Raw genomic sequence first — 18520 nt, forward strand, 5'->3', positions numbered from 1 at the left:
GATGGGTCCGATATTGTCCATCTCCGAAGAGTTATTGAGCGTACCAGCCTGCAAGGCAGACGGACGGATACCTCTATGTTAACCCCAAATATCTTGAAACGGATTTAGTCCGAAGAGAAGTAGGATCTACAGCCGGGGGAGGGAATAAATGCCCTTATCGAATAATATTTATTCCTGAGAGTATAAAGAAAAAAGTGTCTTTAGTGGATCCCGAAAGCATCCTCTCAGTACAGAGTAGACAAAGCTACAACGTAGATTGACATCTGAAGAGTACTTAGTTCTAGTTCGAAGAAGCCCGGCCATTAAAATTTCAATTGATGTCAAGGGCTAGTAGAAACTACAACGCCATTCAAAATTTAAAATTCCAATTTAAAAAAAGTCTGTATTTCGACAGATATATACTATCAGAATTTTATAGGATGTGCCATAAATAGTCTACAAAGTAGTGGACACAAATCTACTTGCTTGGTTTGAAGCATCCACTTTTCTATAAAGTTCTTAAAATAATTGGAAAACTGACCATTTAAAAATGTGTGGCTCTTGTATTGTGAACCTTGAGTTCACAGACTAAATAGACCTCTCCCTCTCCATGTCATTGTCATTACGTCTTTGTGACAATTATTGCATCAAAGCCTAACAAAGACACTGAATAAATAAATAAAAAAACTTGCAAATTACTTCTCTGTTTTTCGGACTCTCTTACCTATCAATATTATCAGCAAGTTTAAAATGAGTCGGGAATCACTCAAAAAAAAATGTTTTCAACAATCTTCCTAATTATAATCCCATTATCCTTATATAAACCATTTTTATTTAAAAAAAATTGCCAAATTAAAATAAAATATCTGCAATTTTGTTTTCATAACATTTTGTTTTTTTTTTATTTTGATCCAAAGAAAATTAGGAAAAAGAAATTGAACATAACCTTATTTAAATAAAATACAGCAGAAACAGCAAGAGTAAGTAAGTAAAACTGAACATAAAAAATATAGCTTAAGAAACAATTGCGGAAAACAAGTTGTGAGAATTAAAAAAGAAAGAAACAAAACAACAATTAAACAAACAAGACAAAGTAATGAAACTTCTTTTCTTAAACTAAAATAAATAAGTTGTTCAAAACGTGGGCAAGAACTTAAATTAAACGATTTTAACTTAATGACTAGAAAGAAAAACAAAGAAAACAAAACAAAAACCTTTCGATTTGATAAATAGTTCACATAAAAAGAGAGAAAGAAAAAAACACAATTAAATTCTGATGTTCCAAAAAAAATTTTGTTGGAGAGATTGCAAGGTATCTAATCTAAAACTTGGCTTAGATACCCCACCTAAGAGAACCTTTGTTTGTTAGGTTTCCAATTCAAAAGAAATTAAATAAAAGTACAACAATTCAACAAAAATATAACGCAGACTTAAGAAACTAGTTTTGGTTTTTTTCTATCATTTTTTTTTAAATGTGTTTTTGTTTTCTTTTCACCATCTTTTGTTTAAAGTTTAGAGATTTGTTATTAAATATATTTATATACGAATGACAATAATGACAATAATATTTGTTGTTGTTTTGTTTTCTCGATAGTTTTTGTTTTTAATATATATAAAATGTTATAATTATTCACATTAAACACAATCATTTTGTTTTATAGAGGACTTGGTATATGTTTTTGTTTTTTTTTCTGACAACAATTTCTTTTGTTAAAAAATATACGTAGTGGGAATTAAAAAAAATCATTATCTTGGTAAGGATATAAAGCAAAAAAACTTATTTGACATTCAACACAATTGTTTTTTTTTTTAAATGTTTGGAAAGTAGATTTTTAAGAAAATTTAAATTAAATTCAATTTAGTTTAGTTTTATAAAATTTACGAAATTTAAGAGTGATTGAAATTAGTTTTTACATTTAAATATATATGTGTTTTTGTAATTATGGGGCAATAAGTTGGGTTGTAAAAGAAGGGATTGCTTTGGCCCACATATGTTCATGAGATAGACACTGTCTTGGGAATCTATTAAATATTCAATCTAATAAATGTTTTAAGTATTGGGGCATAAAAAATTTCAATTCCAATACCTAGGAAGAAGGATTTACAATTGAAATTTATCAGTTCATACTGTCCAATTAACTCAATTCCTGTTTGAGCTATGTGGTCATGGAAGTATGGAAGCCAAAGTACCCACTTCTTTTCCAACCCCTCACCAATATGTCGCTGGCTAAACACAAATTTCTAATACACTTAAAAAATAAGTACATAATGTTGATGGGTGATAAAAAATATTGAATGAGGATTGTTCTTTAAAAAATGTTGTATATTTTGTTGTGGTTGTTGTTTTGTTTTTAATAATTTAATAAATATATATATGTATATGTTTGTATATAGATGTCACACAATATTTGTTTTATATTTTTTTACTTTCCTATTTTTATTTTTACTACATTTTTTTTAGCAATTATTCTATAAAATATTTATTTATATATATATTTTGTTTGTTTTCTTTTCTATGTAATTGCATTCATTATTTTGGAGGGGATGTTGTGTTGTAATAAAAATGTGTAATATTACTTTTGAAGAAACGAAATTATTAGAAATTAAATTCATATTTATATAAAAATATATATGTTAGTTTGTTTTGCAAAATAAGTGATTTTAGAGGTGAAGTGAATGAAATTGAGGACTAAAATTTAATATGGAGAATATTTGAATGAAATGACAGAAAGAATTTTAAGTTTATGTGTTAATATTTTGAAAATTTCCAAAAAATGATTACACAATTTGTCCAACCAGAATGGCATGTCTTTAATCTAACCTCTCTTGATGCAAATGATAATTGTAAGAATCTAGAACTTAGGCTTTGCTGTTAAAAACCCAACCTAATCTTCCAATGTTTAAATTTTGAGGATAGCTTTTACACAACGTTTTACAGATTCCACAATTTGTACAATTATATAACTTAACCACTATTAATATTTTATTGGTTAAAGAAGGAATTATGCGAATGTGAATATCAAAATTTTGGTGCAATATTTTCAAAACATTTTCAACATAACCTTACATTTTTATGACTTTCTTTAGACCACAAGTGACCAATTTTTTCAACCATTATAAAATATATAAAATAAAACCCCAGCTAAAGTTTATCTTGCTGTAAAGTGAAATCTTGAGAATGTAAAGTTTGAGGTTAAGTTTGTTATTTTCAACCTCTCAAATATGCCTCAAGTTTTTATAACTTTTCTCCTACCACAACCAAGCAATTTATCCAACATTGATCAAATACATATATAATATAACCACCGCTGATGTTTTTCTTAGTATATAGGGAAATTTTGAGTATGTAAAGTTTGAGGTTAGATTTCAAATTTTCAAAAAATATTCAACCTAACCTTACATTTTTATGACTTTCTTTAGACCACAAGTGACCAATTTTCCAACCATGATACAATATATAAATAAACCCCACCTAAGGTTTCTCTAGCTGTAAAGAGAACATCTGAGAGGTTAGCTTTGTTATTTTCAAAAAATTCAACCTAACCTCAAATTTTTATGACTTTTCTCCTACCACAACGAAGCAATGTATTCAAACATTATAAAATACATACAATTTAACCGCTGATTAAGGTTTTTTTTTTGTGTATGTAGAAATCTTGAGAATATAAAGTTTGAGGTTAGGTTAGTAATTTTCAAAAAATTCAGCCTAACCTTACATTTTTACTGCCCTTTTCGGCCACACCTTATGTACTTTAAGACTTAACTATGTGTATACGATATTAAGGAAATAAGATAGGTAACTTGATTATAAATAGGAAACCTCGAAACTGGGTAGTATAACATAAATCCTTCCATTGAGGGCTTTGGTTTAGATTGTAATTTAAACAATTTATCTTTCCCGGCCAAGGGAGGATTTTAGGATTTTTGTTAAAATCTGAGAGCGGTCAATGGGGAGATTTAAGATTTGACATGGAGGTTTTGGATAATAGCTTTTACGAACACTAGATCATCCTGAAGTTATGGAATAATTCAACATCAAAGACTATAATAGAAATAATTGTTCATTATTTAAAGAAATAAATGTGATCAACGGGTATAATAAGGTTTCAGCCTAAGAGCCTTGCGGCCGTCACTGATAGTTTGAATATCGATCAACCTGCTCTCGAACTTGGAGAAAGCAGCTGAAACATTTTACGAGTGGACAAGTGGGAAAGTTCAGTTTCAGTCTGTGATCCTTATTTTTCGATTTTCCTTAATGATCAATATACACTTTTTAAGATCGTGCAGCAATCTTGAAGTTATCGGATCCAATTCTGGTCGTCCTGTTAAGTCATAAACTATAGTTCGTCTAGATTGGAATTCAATCGGACGTCACTGGGAAGGAGGAAACGTTTCCATTTTGAAAGAAGCCAGAATTCTAGTCGGTTTTAAAGATATGGCTTTAATCTTCGAGTCTTTTGATCGTCAATGACTTTGTGAATCTACACCGAGCTGTTGCTTTCAAGCTTAAAGTTCTCAAATCCAGTTTTTAGGAATATATACCCATTTTGAAGTTGTCAGATCATACAACATCAATTGTTCTTTGGGTGTCCTATATAGCATCCTCGATTGGAGTTTGATCTGTGATTACTGGGATTTCATTATTGAAGGAAATAAAAAATCGGACCATGTGGAATCACACTGAATTTCGTTCGGGTAAACTGGGTCACGAAAAAAAACTTGCTTCAATACACATCTTGTCTCCCATTGCAAAATTCCATCCCATTCAATGCCACACCTCAATATCACTCCAAAGTATAAAAAATAAAATCAAAAAACCAAAACCGAACTAAATCCTTTTAGAAAAACCAATTGGAAAATGGTAAAAATGATGACAGCGAATTCTTTGCAGCATTTGAGGAGGCAGCTGCCGCAGCAGCAGCGGCTGCAGCTGCTGACGTTGAGGCAGCCGCTGCACCCAACGAGGGGTTATTAAAAGCCGCTGCTGCTGCTGCAGCTTGATTGCTGGATGCCGAGCCAGAGCCGAAGGGCTGATGCTGTTGAGCCAGACTGGTGAAAAGTTGAGCAAACTCTTGTTGCATATGGAGACGTTGTCGTAGGAGTTCATAATGATTTTGAGGCTTATTATAGACAAATTTGCTAGAGGTCTTTATCATGGATGATGATGACGAGGAATTTGTGGTTGTTGTCGTCGTGATGTTATTGGTGGTGTTACTACTATTTGGTGTATTGGTTGTGTTTGTGGTGCTGGTGGTATTCGAGGAACCAGATGCTGATGATGACGACGACGTTGTTGTTGTTGTGGACGTATTATTTGTGGCTGATGAAGAGGATGTTGATGTTAAGAGATTTGAACGTTGTTGGGTTAACAATAAGGATGTTGATTGTGTTGTTTGGTTAAGATTATTTTGGTGGTGGTGGTTGTGGTTTTGTTGTTCGGAATCTTGTTTCGTTTTTTTGTTTGTCAAACATTGATTGCTGTTGTTGTTAGTTGTTGCGGATAATTTGGATAGATTGTTTATGGTGCTTAATGTCGTTGTGGTTGTTGTGGTACATGATTGTGTTGTGGAGCAGCTTAAAATGGCAGTCGTTGTCGTCGAATTTGACGATGATGAGGAGGACGACGACAAAGACGTTACCAATGTATCTTTTGTTGTAGTTTTAACATCATTACTACTTTTACCGGTGGTTAGTAGATTGCCGCAAATATTCTTATTTATCCAGGTTTTATTCACCGATGCCGGATGGACAAGAGAAGCTGTGGATAGGAAGGATGACGTTTTGTTGGTATTGGCGACGGTGGTGAGATTTGCCATCAAATGATGATGATTGTTGCCAGTAGGATGATTTTGATGGTGTTGTTGTAGATGTGGTTGTTGTTGTTGTTGGAGGTGGTGGTGATGATGGTTAACAACAGCAGTCAATTTTGTTAATAATTACGTTTGTTTAGTTTTATTTGTCTTAAAGCTGACTTGTAATACACGATTGCCCAAGGTATAGCCATTCAAAGATTGTATGGCCAATACGGCCTCCTCATAATTGGTCATGGTAACGAAACCAAAGCCTTTGCATTTATTTGTTTGCAAGTCACGTATAACCTGCGAGAAAAAAAACAGAAAAAGGAAGTGAGAGCGGAACAGGATGCCATTAAGTAACAAAAAAGACAATGGCTGATGTGTCAGCTGGGAGATGGCTTACCTTTACGGACTGCACGGCACCAAATGGACCGAATAGCTGCCACAAAACATTCTCCTCAGTCTCCTGGGCCAAATTATAAACAAAAATACACCAACCAGAACCATTAATGGGATTGCCGGGTAACATGGAATTGGCCAATAGATCGCCGGTCAATGGTGAATAACGGGAAATGACAGAGCTGCAAAAATAAGGAAGGAAAAGGAACATTAAAAACTTATTTTTAAAACCGTTTATGTTTACACAAAACGAAAAATCGTACCTATAACGTCCAGCAGCTGTGGGATGTATGGCGGCTGCAGCTGCCGCAGCGGCAGCCCCAGCAGCAGCGGCCGCTGGAAAACCTCTTGTCCTGGGATTTTGCGGAGTCAAATAAGCCGTCAATGGCTGAAAGGCTTTGTTGTTACTGGGATTGTTGGCGAATTTCACCACAATGGGCTCAGTGGCATTTTTGGGTATGGTGCCATTCAAAGCCTTTATGGCCTGATCGGCCTCATGACGTTGATCGAAACGTATAAAACCAACTCCCTTGGAAAGACCTGCAAAATTTTGAAAGACAATTAAAATTATTTTAATAAAACAAAAATAAATCCCATGACGGGGAAAACAAGTTGTAACAACAATGTATTTATCTCTTCCAGAACTGCAAGAATGTAACAATTTTTGCTACGATACCCGATTTTTGCTTTATGATATCGAATAAAATTGCAGAACTAGTAAATTCTTGACGGTTCTGGAACAGAGCATATGTTATGTTATGGCATGAATGACTGCTTTGGCTTAATTTAGTTTCTTTACATAAAGTTTTAAGGCAATTAAAAGCTTTCTGAACCCGAAATGTGAAATGATACAAAAATGAAATGAAATGATACAAAACAAACTGAATGATGATTTTTGAACATAAAGAAAACAGCAACAACATACAGAAATGATAACAAGAAACCAAATAAGAACAACAACATACCCTGGTCAATAGGCCCGCCTATTTTTTTTTAAGTGAGCAGAATATAACGACGACAGAGAGTGTTTAGTGTTGTGTATAAAAAATAAATAAATAAAAATTATATTTATAAAGAATTACTAAATTATAATAGAAAATAAAATTTAAAAGTAATTTAAATGATATATAATTGGTATTTTTGTGAAATTTAAAGTTTTACTGTTTTATTAAATAGTTTCCTAATAGTGAAATCCTATGGTTCATGGAACAACACAAACATGCAAGCCTTAATTTATGGGTCTAATCCCTTAACATTCACATAGCCAACAGCTACGGGCTAAGACCACGTCTATGTCTTTTTTATCTAACAGACGAATCTGGTGGCATGATTTAAATAGGAAGTAATAAAGATGAAAATCGAACAGAGTCCAAAGGACGCCTTTGTACGCGGTCCTCTTTTAAATGGTTAATATTCTAACATTTATGGTATATTTTACATAGGAAAATCTGATTTTTTGCCAGATGGGCACCCAAATTTTTCGATCATCTTGAGATCCACATTCCTACCAATAGCAATTTGTACCGATGTAAATAAATGGATATTAATACAGAAAAATAATCAAGAAGTCGGTTGGTTTTGCGACAGATGACAACGTCCGTTTTTTTTTTTTCGTTAAAATTATTCAAAATGATCACCCTTCAAGGGGATGTTCCGAACCAAGTTAGCCAATAGTGTTTATTTCGTATCTGACCTAAATATGAAATAAATATTACAACGTACCAGATTTCGACTAGATTGACTACTTCTTTAATTTTTATGAGATATGTGATAATTTTTGGAAAAAAATATTGAAATGTGCATGTGTAGAGGACCAGATATAATGGACCAAAGAATTCCAATTTCTTCATTCATCTACTACGCATAAAAATATTGGAAATATCGAGAAATTTAAAGAAAATCGGTGACCAAGTTTAAACAATTTCGCTGACTTGGTTACAAGTAATGAGAGATATAAATATTGAAAAAAATAAAATATTGGGATATGCCAAGTATGAAAAGATCAGAAAATAATTTCGCATTTTGTGAAGATTATGATTATTCAACATTTTGACCCTTTTGTGGGGGAGATACCCGAAGGAGTACTCTATTCCAATCAATATTCATACCAGATCTAGGGTTGGAAGAAATATTGGGGTGTGTGAAATTTGAGGACAATCGGACTCTTATTTCACATTTTATAAGAACTATAACTCAAAATTTTAACCCTTTGTGGTAGAGGTACTATAAGCAGTGGGCCAATATTGTCCATCTTCAACCAGATTTTGTGTTGGTAGAAATATTGAGAAGTACCAAGTTCGGAAAGAACCGAATGCTTATTTTACTTTTTTGTGAAAGTTGTATGGTTTAATTTGTTGACCCTTTGTGGAGGAGGTACCAGAAGGTGTGGTATTCCGATGTATTCCATCTTTATACTAGACCCAGAGTTGGTAGAAATATAAGTGTATGCGAAATTCAAAGACTCTGACTCTTTCTTCGTTGTTATTATTCAAAATTTTCAATCTTTGTGATGAAAATTCTAGTAGGAGTGTGCTGATATTGGTAATTTTCGCATCTGATCTTGCACTGATACAAATTTTGAAAAAATCCCTTTTAATGTTTTTGGGGGGATGCGCAAAAGTTTGGACGTAATCGGATACTTCCCTCGAAAGTTATAGACAGACAGACGGACACCCATAGTAACTCTAGAAATGAGTTAGAGAATCCCGCTACTGAGGTCGAAAACGGGTATACAAATGTTATTAATGCTTCAATGACTACATAAGACATTAGTCAGGTGTCCTTTAAAGCACGTATGTTGTATACCAGTTTCTCATTGTTGAGAATCGTCTTTATTATATTAAAATTCAGATCCTTCAAATCTTGTAGACCAGAAGGCATTTACGTACTAATATTGTAGAAACAGAGTTAAAATTGAAGTAACGCAAAGACAGAATTTGCCTCCCATTACGACTTCCAAAATTTTTCTGGTTTTAACATCGTAACGATATAAGCTCTAAAATGTCTTGTAAACCACTAATCTAACATCGATTGGCCAAAGTCTTCTTAGAGCCTGGTAAGGGTATCGCAATTGTTTAACGATCTAAGGATATCAAATCCATCAAAGCCTTCTTTGTTCTTATCCTTAAAATGAGAACTAAACTTAGAGCCTGGCAAGGGTATGACAACTGTTTATAATCCAAAGATTCCTTTCTTCAACCGTTTCCGTCACATATCTTTGAATAACACGTCTATGAACTAGCCAAATGTCTTCAATTTTGCCGCCGGGATTTAAGTTTCTTCAGCGCCACATAATGGACAATGATGAATATATCCCAAATAACAATCCCCGAGCTAATGTGAGTTGCGCTCAAATGAAAATGTTTATTATCATTCATATCTCTTAAAGACCAGGATAAAGTTAGTCAAACACTAAAAAGAATGTAACTGAGCACTTTCTGCTGGAATTCAATAGGCAAAGTCACTTAATCATCACACTACGACGAAAGATACATAGTTTAGTTTCATTCGAAAAAAAAAACTAGTATTTTCATTGACGGCAACCTCTCGTTAAGAAGGAACTTATCAAAACCCCTGTCTCAAAATATCCAAATCTGTAAACGACAAAGTCATAACATAACATCCGTATCGTAAAATCACTTCCTATTAATATGATTAATTATGTTACGCACATAATAAAAAATCTAATAGCAGCCCTAGGAATAATCGAAGTTTTGGAAGTGTCATATAGCTTGACTTTCTTTGTTATATACATATTTCGTATTTTCTTCTTGCGGGCTTACAACTAAGACTGGAATTTAAACCAGCTCCCATTAAATTGTATATATTGAATATATTTACTTACCCGTTATATTGTCGCATAATATTCTTGAGGTAATTATTTTTCCATATGGACTAAATAATTGTTCCAAATCTGGTTGTGTCATATTCTTGGGAAGACCGGAGACATATAAGTTAGCACCTTTGATAGATTCAGAACTAGGACGGGCAATAGATACCTTAAAATAAATACATTAGGAAAATGGTAAATAAACATTTTTCTAAAAGAAAATGTATTGTTTGTAGATAGGAAGAAGAGTTATTTGAAATCTATATAAAGGGTGATTTCTAAGCTATTATCTTTTTGACAACAATGGTTTGAACAGGCCACATGCGTTTCGTTGTTGTTGTAACAGTTTCATAAGCTTTGTTTGATTTGGAAAACCTAAATGTTTAACAAGTAATAAAGCAGTAAGTTCGGTCGGGCCGAACTTTAATACCCTCCACCATTTGGAACGAATTCGGAAATTAAAAAAGAATCCGCTAAAAATACTCTTCAAATCTTAAAAATAACGAATATAGCCGTTATATTGGGGTCTGTACGAAGACATGATCTGCATAGGCAACTTTTGTCATAAGCCATCGGTGAGTAATGTCGTTAAAATCATCAAAATACCGAATATCGGGAGGTACCGTTGTATTGGGGTTATACGAAGGCATGGACCTGCACAGACAATTTTCCGTCATAGGCTGTAGTATCCATTACGAACTTCAAATACCAAATTTGAAACAATTCCGGTGAATAATGTCGCTAAAATCATCAAAATACCGAATATCGGGAGGTACCGTTATGAGGGAGGTATGCGAAGACGTGGGCCTACATAGACAATTTTCTGTCTTAGGCCATAGTGCCCATTACGAATTCTAAATACGAAATTTGAAACAACTCCGGTGGATAATGTCCCTAAAATCGTCAAATATCGAATATCGCGGGGTACCGTTGTATGTGGGCTATACGATATCGTGGACCTTTATGGACATTTCTTTCCAGGGGATAAAATGCTTAGAAAGAACTTATAGTATGGCTTTTTAGACAATTCCATTGAAAAAATGTAGCTTAAATCAAAATACCGAACATAGGAAGGCACCGTAATGTGGGGGATATACGATATGCGGAAATATCTTGGACCTATATAGACAATACTCTTCCAGGGCGTAAAGTATTCAGAAGAAACTCCTTTTGTGGATTTTCAGAAAATTTTATAAAGAAATATCGGGGGAACCGTTATGTGGGGGCTATATGATATCGTGGACCGATCCAGCCCATCTTCGAACATGACCTGCCTGCAGACAAAAGATTGACCTGTGCAAATTTTAGATTCCTATCGTTATTTGTTTTGACTCTAGCGTGATTACAACAGACGGACAAAGTTAAATTGCCTCTCACACTGTATATAATGTGTCTCGGCGACCTGATGGGACTAAGATGAAAAAGAGTTGTGTGTCTCAAAAAACTTCTAGATCAGTTCCTAGATGATGTGTTCACATAAAGACACGATTCCATAATAGTCTCTATATGTACTTTAATTAAATATGGGAAAGTTAACTGTGCAGAATTGAGAGAGTTCACCAACCGTCGTTTCAGAAAACTTCACATCCATTCTAATGTTCGAGTAGCACAATGGATTTTCCGAGACATAAATAAACCTACAATCCTTCGCTATATAAATGCTGGTCAAATACACGTGAGATACCAGCCGAAATGTTGGAAATATTTTTTTCAAAATTGGACTAAGCGGATGGACCATTTGAAGCGCAGTCGCGGTCGACATTTCCAAGAAATAATCTTCACACATTAAATTTTAAAAGCCCTTTGTCAAGCCCTTTTAAAAACCACCCTTTATTTTGTGTCCTTCTCTACATGTTCTTAAAGCATATCTATAGTTCTTCTTACTTTGATAGTTTTATTTTGTAAACGTAAACCGTTCAACGATGATATGGCCTTTTCAGCATCTTCTTGCTTTACATAATTGACAAAACCGTAGCCCAAGCTTTGACCTGAAATGTGAGAAAAAAATTCATTAAAAATTGTTACTTAAATACAAAAAAAAAAATTCAAAATTATGACTGCGAATAATTTACATTTATAAAGAAATATAACTCATTCGCCGAAATGACACTTGGTCACTTTCAGAACTGCAAGAATGGACAAATTTGTACCGCGATAACCGATCTTCACTTTATGATATTGTAAAAAATTGCAAAACTAGTAAATTCTTGCAGGTTCTGGAACAGAGCATATATCTTTTATTAATTTGAATTTAAAATCTCCTTCTCACCTGTCACTTTATCTCTGATCAATTTACAGGACTCCACTTCACCGAAACTGACAAACAATGCCCGGATGTCTTCCTGTGACATTGTCTGTGGCAAATAATTAACGATCAAATTGGTTTTGGGATCATTGTCGGTAGTGTTGTTGTTATTATTGTTGTTGGCATTGGTATTATTGTTATTGGTTGCGTTTGGATTGTTATTGTTGGTGTTGGCATTGGCGCTACTGCTATTGGCATTTGTGGTGCTTTGAGCCAATGTGGCACCGGCACCGGCTCCGCCATTTTGCTGCTGCTGCTGTTGTTGCTGACCCTCAACCATGTTGTTGCTGTTGGTATTATTACCCGTAGATGAACTGCATGAAGAGGGGAAGAAAGTGATAACATTTTTTCTTATAATAACCAACAAAATTTCTCAAAACAAATAAATAAAAGTAACGAAATAAAAAAAATTAAACAAAAAAGCGAATAAATAAAAAAAATAAAAATATTCCAAAAATGTTACACCCTGCACCATTCTAATCTTATGGATCCAAAATAAAACAACAGCTTTTAAAAGGAAATCTGTTTGTCTTCAATGAATGAAAATAAAGCCAAATAAAGACTTAAAGTCAAAAAGGTCCGTTCCCAGATTGAAAACATATTTTGCCAGGCTTAAGGTTTCAACACCTTAGGTTTCAACTACTATGCATAATCAGACCCAATATAAATACGTTGACATTTGAAAGGCGTATTCTTTATGTAAATCACCAAAGAATGCTTTAAAAACAAATATTGCCAAGAGAACCTGTATCCAGAACTAATAACGGGGAAATTATCAGTTCGCAGCATCAATGGAATTGATCTTATATTATTTAAGATTTTTCGGGTCTAGAAAACATATTGAGGGTAATGTGAAACAAGATTACTTTTCAGGACTGTATTTCAAGTGACTGATATAAAGAGGAAGTTGTTTCGAAAAACTTCTAGGGCAGTACAATATCCTCTAGATGACCTGTTTACATAAAGACACGGCTATAAGGCAAAGCCTTATAACTGGAATAATACAATCGAACCGTCCCCTGACTTAACCATAGAGTCACCTGGTCATGGATTCTTGTTCTATGTTCAAATCAATGTTGTTTCCATTTCCCCGATTTCAGAATATCTGAACGCTGCACTTTCTTAAACCATGACTTAACCATAGAGTCACCTGGTCATGGATTCTTGTTCTATGTTCAAATCAATTTTGTTTCCATTTCCCCGATTTCAGAATATCTGAACGCTGCACTTTCCTAAACCATGGGAAGCTTATTGGCCAGAATTCAGATAGTTCGCCAAACTATGGTTCAGACAACTGTCAAATTCTTCTTATGTTCGGGTAGTAGAAAGGATTTTCCGAGACACCAACAAAGCTGCAGCCGCTCGCTTTATAACTGCTAGTCGAATACCCGAAATAGGACCAAATTTCTTAGCAGAAGCACCGGCAGTGGGTAACGGTTAAATCCCTCTCGACCCCTGGGAATAAATATGATTGGACCTCAGTCACATTTAACGACGTAACAGTAACTGATACGAAAAAACACGACGAATAAGATATTTTCCCTCCAAGGAGGTACCAACATAGTTTACGAAGGGTGATGTAACGTAATATCAATGGTAATGTTGAAACAACTTAATATGCCATGAGTTAAGTGCCTCACAGTAGTCCTCACCCTCTAAGTTCCCAAAATCTGGAAAATGGTCCGGATGTTCCCACTACTGACGCCTGGCAAAGACACCAGCAAAGACGAGTCATACAGAACAATTTCACTTTTGTCGCCAATAGCAATTACTCTTCAGGCTTTATTTCTCATTAGAAGGAAGCAATTAGTTGCAAACCACCCACATGGATTCCGACCACAATATAGTACCACAACACGCCGTATCCACACATATCAGTCGAGAGCTAAACTGAACAAGTCGTGCCATAGAACCGTATGCGTAGCCCGAAACTTGTCAAAGGCGTTTAGTACACGCCATATTGTCGAGGTTATCGAGATAACTACATTCCGGTCAGGTTTGAAACGATGGGTAATCTAATAATCGCCAATCGTATGTGAAACTCCGTAACAAGCAGTGCAAATCCCGTAGAGTGAAAAAGGAAGAGCCCGAAGGTGTGGTGCTATCTCCGGAACAGACAGCATTGAATTCGCTACCTATGCAAAAGGCTGTAAGATCCTTGGATCCTGTCGCCGATAACATATGTGTCAGAGGAATATGAAAACATCCACCACTAAGTCAACGGGTTCACTCTTTACAATATGTTCTACAGATATGAGAACATTGATGAATGTAGAAGTCAGGGGCCATTTTATTCCATTCACTAACTATCAAAAGATCCAAGGGTTACATATGATAGCATGTTCAAGTCAACCGCATAGACACAACTATCAGCAATTGAGGAATAAGGTCCTGAAGGCAGGCATCACTTTGGACGCGGAGAAGAAGACCTTATTGAACTCTTATAACGCGATAAGTCGATCTGTGGTTAGCTACGAGGACGAGCGAATACTAGCACTCCGCTGCCCTGAGAACTGAACAGGATGGCTCCTCATGACACCAGTAGACCATTAGCATGAACAGGTGAAAATTCTTCCCATACATCCACATAATCACATTCTTTCGTTGCAATACCTGCTTCGGCATTACCATGCGAGTTATCCACATCATCATATGTTGGATAAAACTCCGCCAATCAGACGAATCAGGAAGGACATACACGTTCTAGAGAGATCCCACGTTATAGTTATAGAAGTCTATCAGACAGATATAAATCGTATTTAGGCTGATGTAGTCACAGATGTTATTAAATGTTGCAATATGAATGTCGTCATCGGAGTCCACATCCCATCCATTGCAGTAGAAGAACGTAGTGTGCCTAAACGAACCAGAATATTTTTGGCGTAATTACTTTCATGGTGGTGCAGTCTTCTCAATTCGTATTGGGCAAGAATTGACGAAGATGTATGATACAATACGCTGCGAAGATCTTTAGCTAGCTTAATTTTTATAACCCGAAATATACATGCAACATGTATAGCGCAGCTGACCCCCAAAACCCCAAATTTTTATATCCTACACAACTTATTGCTAAGGGTGTTATATTTTTGTGCATTTGTTTGTAACATGGAGAAGGAAGCGAGATAGACCAATAGTTACTTTTGAGGATCTTCATAGAATCACTTTCTGAGTCGATTTATGCATGTCAGTCCGTCTGTCCGTCCGTCCATGTAATCTTGTGAACAAAATGCAGGTCGCATTTATTATCCGATTGAGATGAAATTTTCCAAACAATATTTGTTTGGTCCAAATTGGTGATAATCGGATCAGATTTAGATATAGCTCCCATATATCCGACCTAATTCAGTCTTGAAGCAAGTACTTCAAATTTGGTGAAAATCAGATCAGCTTGCATATACATACTTCATCCAATTTGGTGTTTTAGTCCCTCGTAATATGCATTCGATAACAATGATATTCGGTACCGGATATCTTATAGAGCTCGGAAATACCTCTGCCAAATTTTATCAAGATCGGTTCAGATTTGGATATAGGTCTCATATACATATATCTTCCATCGATTTTGGCTTAATTGTTCACTAAATGGCCAATATCAGTCAAAAAGTCCTGAATTTTGATACATCCTACCGAAGTCAGTCTAGAAACAAGTACATGAAACTAGGAGAAAATCGGTTCAGATATAGCTATAGCTCCCGTATATATGTTTCATCCGATTTGGTGTTTTGATATTTGGTACCAGATATCTTATAAAGCTCGGTAATGACTTTGCCAAATTTTATCGAGAAAGGCTAAGATTTGGACATTTCTCCCATATATATGGTATTTGAAGAATGTTGAAAAATCTGAGGAATGGAGTATTAAAATATGCCCACAAAGTTACCAAAATATTTCATTTAAAATTCTGACAACGACTCAGGGTTGTTTTTTTAACATATAAATGATGTTCAATGAAATCAACTGGAATCAAATAAGTGTCTCATAGAGAGAACATTGAGACACATGCAGTACGAGAAAATCACAGAAGTTTTAGAAGGGTTCTTATTTTCAAAGTAATATCAGTAATACATTTACATAAATTTCCATATCGGCGGTGCAGGGTGTATAAAATTCAGATTGGAGCTAGACATACATAAAATAAAAATAATAACCAAATGATATACCAGAAATACAATCGCATAAATTTAAATACTGGTGTAGAGTGTAAGTTACAGTTATAACATAAAACAAATATAGAATAAGAAATAAATAATAAATAACAGTTAATATTCTTACGGGGGAGAAAATGAACGCGAAATTATAAGCTGTTTAAAATCTTTGATTTTTTTGTTATGTTTTAAATTCAATATAATACTGTCTGTTTGTTTGTTTGTATTTGATACGTTACGTCGTATACAAAGTATTGTATATATATGTATATAAAATTGTATTTTTATTTACAAAATTTCACTAATAAAAATTAATTAAATAAAATGAGCTGAAATTAAACAGAAATAAAAAGAGAAGGAAAGAAAAAGAATTTAATTAAAAAACAAGTTGCATTTCAATTGACGACAATTCATGTACTTACCTCTTTTTGTCTGTCCTTTTTTGTGATGTTTTGAAAGAGGAAAGTCCTTCAAGTTATTTTTGTTTTCAGTCAGTCCTTGTTTTCTAGAGTACTGTTTAAATTGTTTTTCTTTTTTGTTATTTGTTATTATTTTTCTTCTTTTAAAGAGAGAAAGAGTAGTGTAGCAAACAATTTATAATAACAAAAAGTTTTCGCTCGCTTTTATTTGTTGTTGTTGTTCTATATAAACGGATCACAATTTGTTTACATTAAAGAAGAATAATTCAACTGGAAAAAAAAGAACAAAAAAAAAAACAAAATTAATAAGTATTTATATTAAATTTTAAATTGTGTTCAAAAAAGATTAACAAAAAACATATCAATTGCAATTTTATATTTTCTCCATATTGATGATATTTTGTCATGGTTCAGTGTGAATATACAAACTTCTTTTGTTCAGAGATTCGCAATGAAATTTGATTTAGAATAATTCTTCCTTTGACACATTCCCCAAAAATGAAGTATAAATTTAGATTTTGGTTTAGATAGGAAATACAGTAAAAATAAGCATATATTTTTCGCTTGAAATATATACATTTTGAATGTAATTTTCTTAAAAAGTATAAGACCTAGATATATGATTTATTCTAAGATTTTTATTAACATTTTGTATAGAATTTTTCTTATTTTCGGCATAAAATTAAAATTTTACGTTATTTTTAGGCGGCAACTCAAAAAAAAGTTCAAGGAATATTTGATAAAACAAGTTAAAAGGTATTTGTCGGTTTTGCCGGCAGATTTATACCCTTAGCCAATATACGATTACTTAAAAATATTTCGACTTGATTATTCAAATGTTTCACCCCTCATGGAGTACGTTCCGAAGAAATGGGCCAATATTAGCCATTTCGAATCGGACCTAAATAAATATGGTTAAAATATTGCTACGTGCCAGATTTGGACTATATTGGCAACTTCCTTCACTTTACATGACATATATGATAATTTTTAGAAAATGTTAACATGTACCAGATATAGTCGACCGAAGTATTCCATTTTCAAGCTTCATCTAATACATATAAAAATATTGGTATGAGTAATATTACAAGATAATCGAATATTTATATCCAAGTTATGGAAGATCAAGAAAATCAAAATTTTATATTTATCTCAGGTTTCTGGCAAAGAGAGATATATTTATTTATTTATATTTATATTTATATTTTAGCAAGTTCTAAAGAATCGTTGACTTGTTTCACAAGTTATAACAGATAAAAGTATTGAAAATTGTGAACCTTTCTGAATGAGTTACCAGAAGGGGTTCAGTTCACAGATATATATCATCTGCACAACAGATATTTTATTAGCAAAAATGTTTGTGTGTGAACTTTGAAGAGTGTTGAATGCTTATTTCGAATGTGTTTATGAATGTTCATTTCGCGTTTTATGAGCTTCATGAATATTCAACATTTTGTCTCTTTGTGGGGGAGGTACCAGAAGGAATGGACATATATCTTTCATCTTTACGCCAGACCTTGGGTTAATAAAAAATATTGAGATGTCACATTTTATATGTTTTTTATTCAAAATGTTGACCCTTTGTGGGGGAGGTACTTGATGGAGTGGACCGATTTTGGCACCTGACCTAGCACTGATGCTAATATTAG

The 18520-nt window shown here is 33.8% G+C and overlaps 2 protein-coding genes across 3 annotated transcripts in view; both read right to left on the minus strand.

Annotated features, from left to right (window-relative positions):
- Positions 1-2114: 2114 nt before the first annotated feature.
- The window catches only part of LOC101893198 (ELAV-like protein 2), a 35849-nt gene continuing 19443 nt past the window's right edge, over positions 2115-18520 (minus strand). The window contains exons 2-10 of one of the 2 annotated variants that reach the window (XM_059129974.1): positions 16875-17141; positions 16580-16781; positions 12272-12621; positions 11887-11990; positions 10018-10171; positions 7139-7156; positions 6437-6713; positions 6178-6355; positions 2115-6077 (exon numbers count right to left, since the gene is read on the minus strand). In XM_059129974.1, coding sequence (XP_058985957.1) covers positions 5916-6077; positions 6178-6355; positions 6437-6713; positions 7139-7156; positions 10018-10171; positions 11887-11990; positions 12272-12587 — 1209 coding nt within the window. In that variant the 5' untranslated portion in view covers positions 12588-12621; positions 16580-16781; positions 16875-17141 and the 3' untranslated portion in view covers positions 2115-5915. The remainder of the gene's footprint in view (positions 6078-6177; positions 6356-6436; positions 6714-7138; positions 7157-10017; positions 10172-11886; positions 11991-12271; positions 12622-16579; positions 16782-16874; positions 17142-18520) is intronic. The other variant, XM_059129975.1, reaches the window with a different exon arrangement.
- Positions 4818-5795, minus strand: LOC131806268 (uncharacterized protein DDB_G0271670-like). The gene is made up of 2 exons (XM_059130234.1): positions 5507-5795; positions 4818-5422 (listed from the first exon to the last, which is right to left on the minus strand). The coding sequence occupies exons 1-2, from the start codon at positions 5793-5795 to the stop codon at positions 4818-4820; spliced, it is 894 nt and encodes a 297-aa protein (XP_058986217.1).

Source organism: Musca domestica, unplaced genomic scaffold (assembly GCF_030504385.1).
Source record: "Musca domestica strain aabys unplaced genomic scaffold, Musca_domestica.polishedcontigs.V.1.1 7, whole genome shotgun sequence".
In the NCBI taxonomy this organism is placed as follows: domain Eukaryota; kingdom Metazoa; phylum Arthropoda; class Insecta; order Diptera; family Muscidae; genus Musca; species Musca domestica.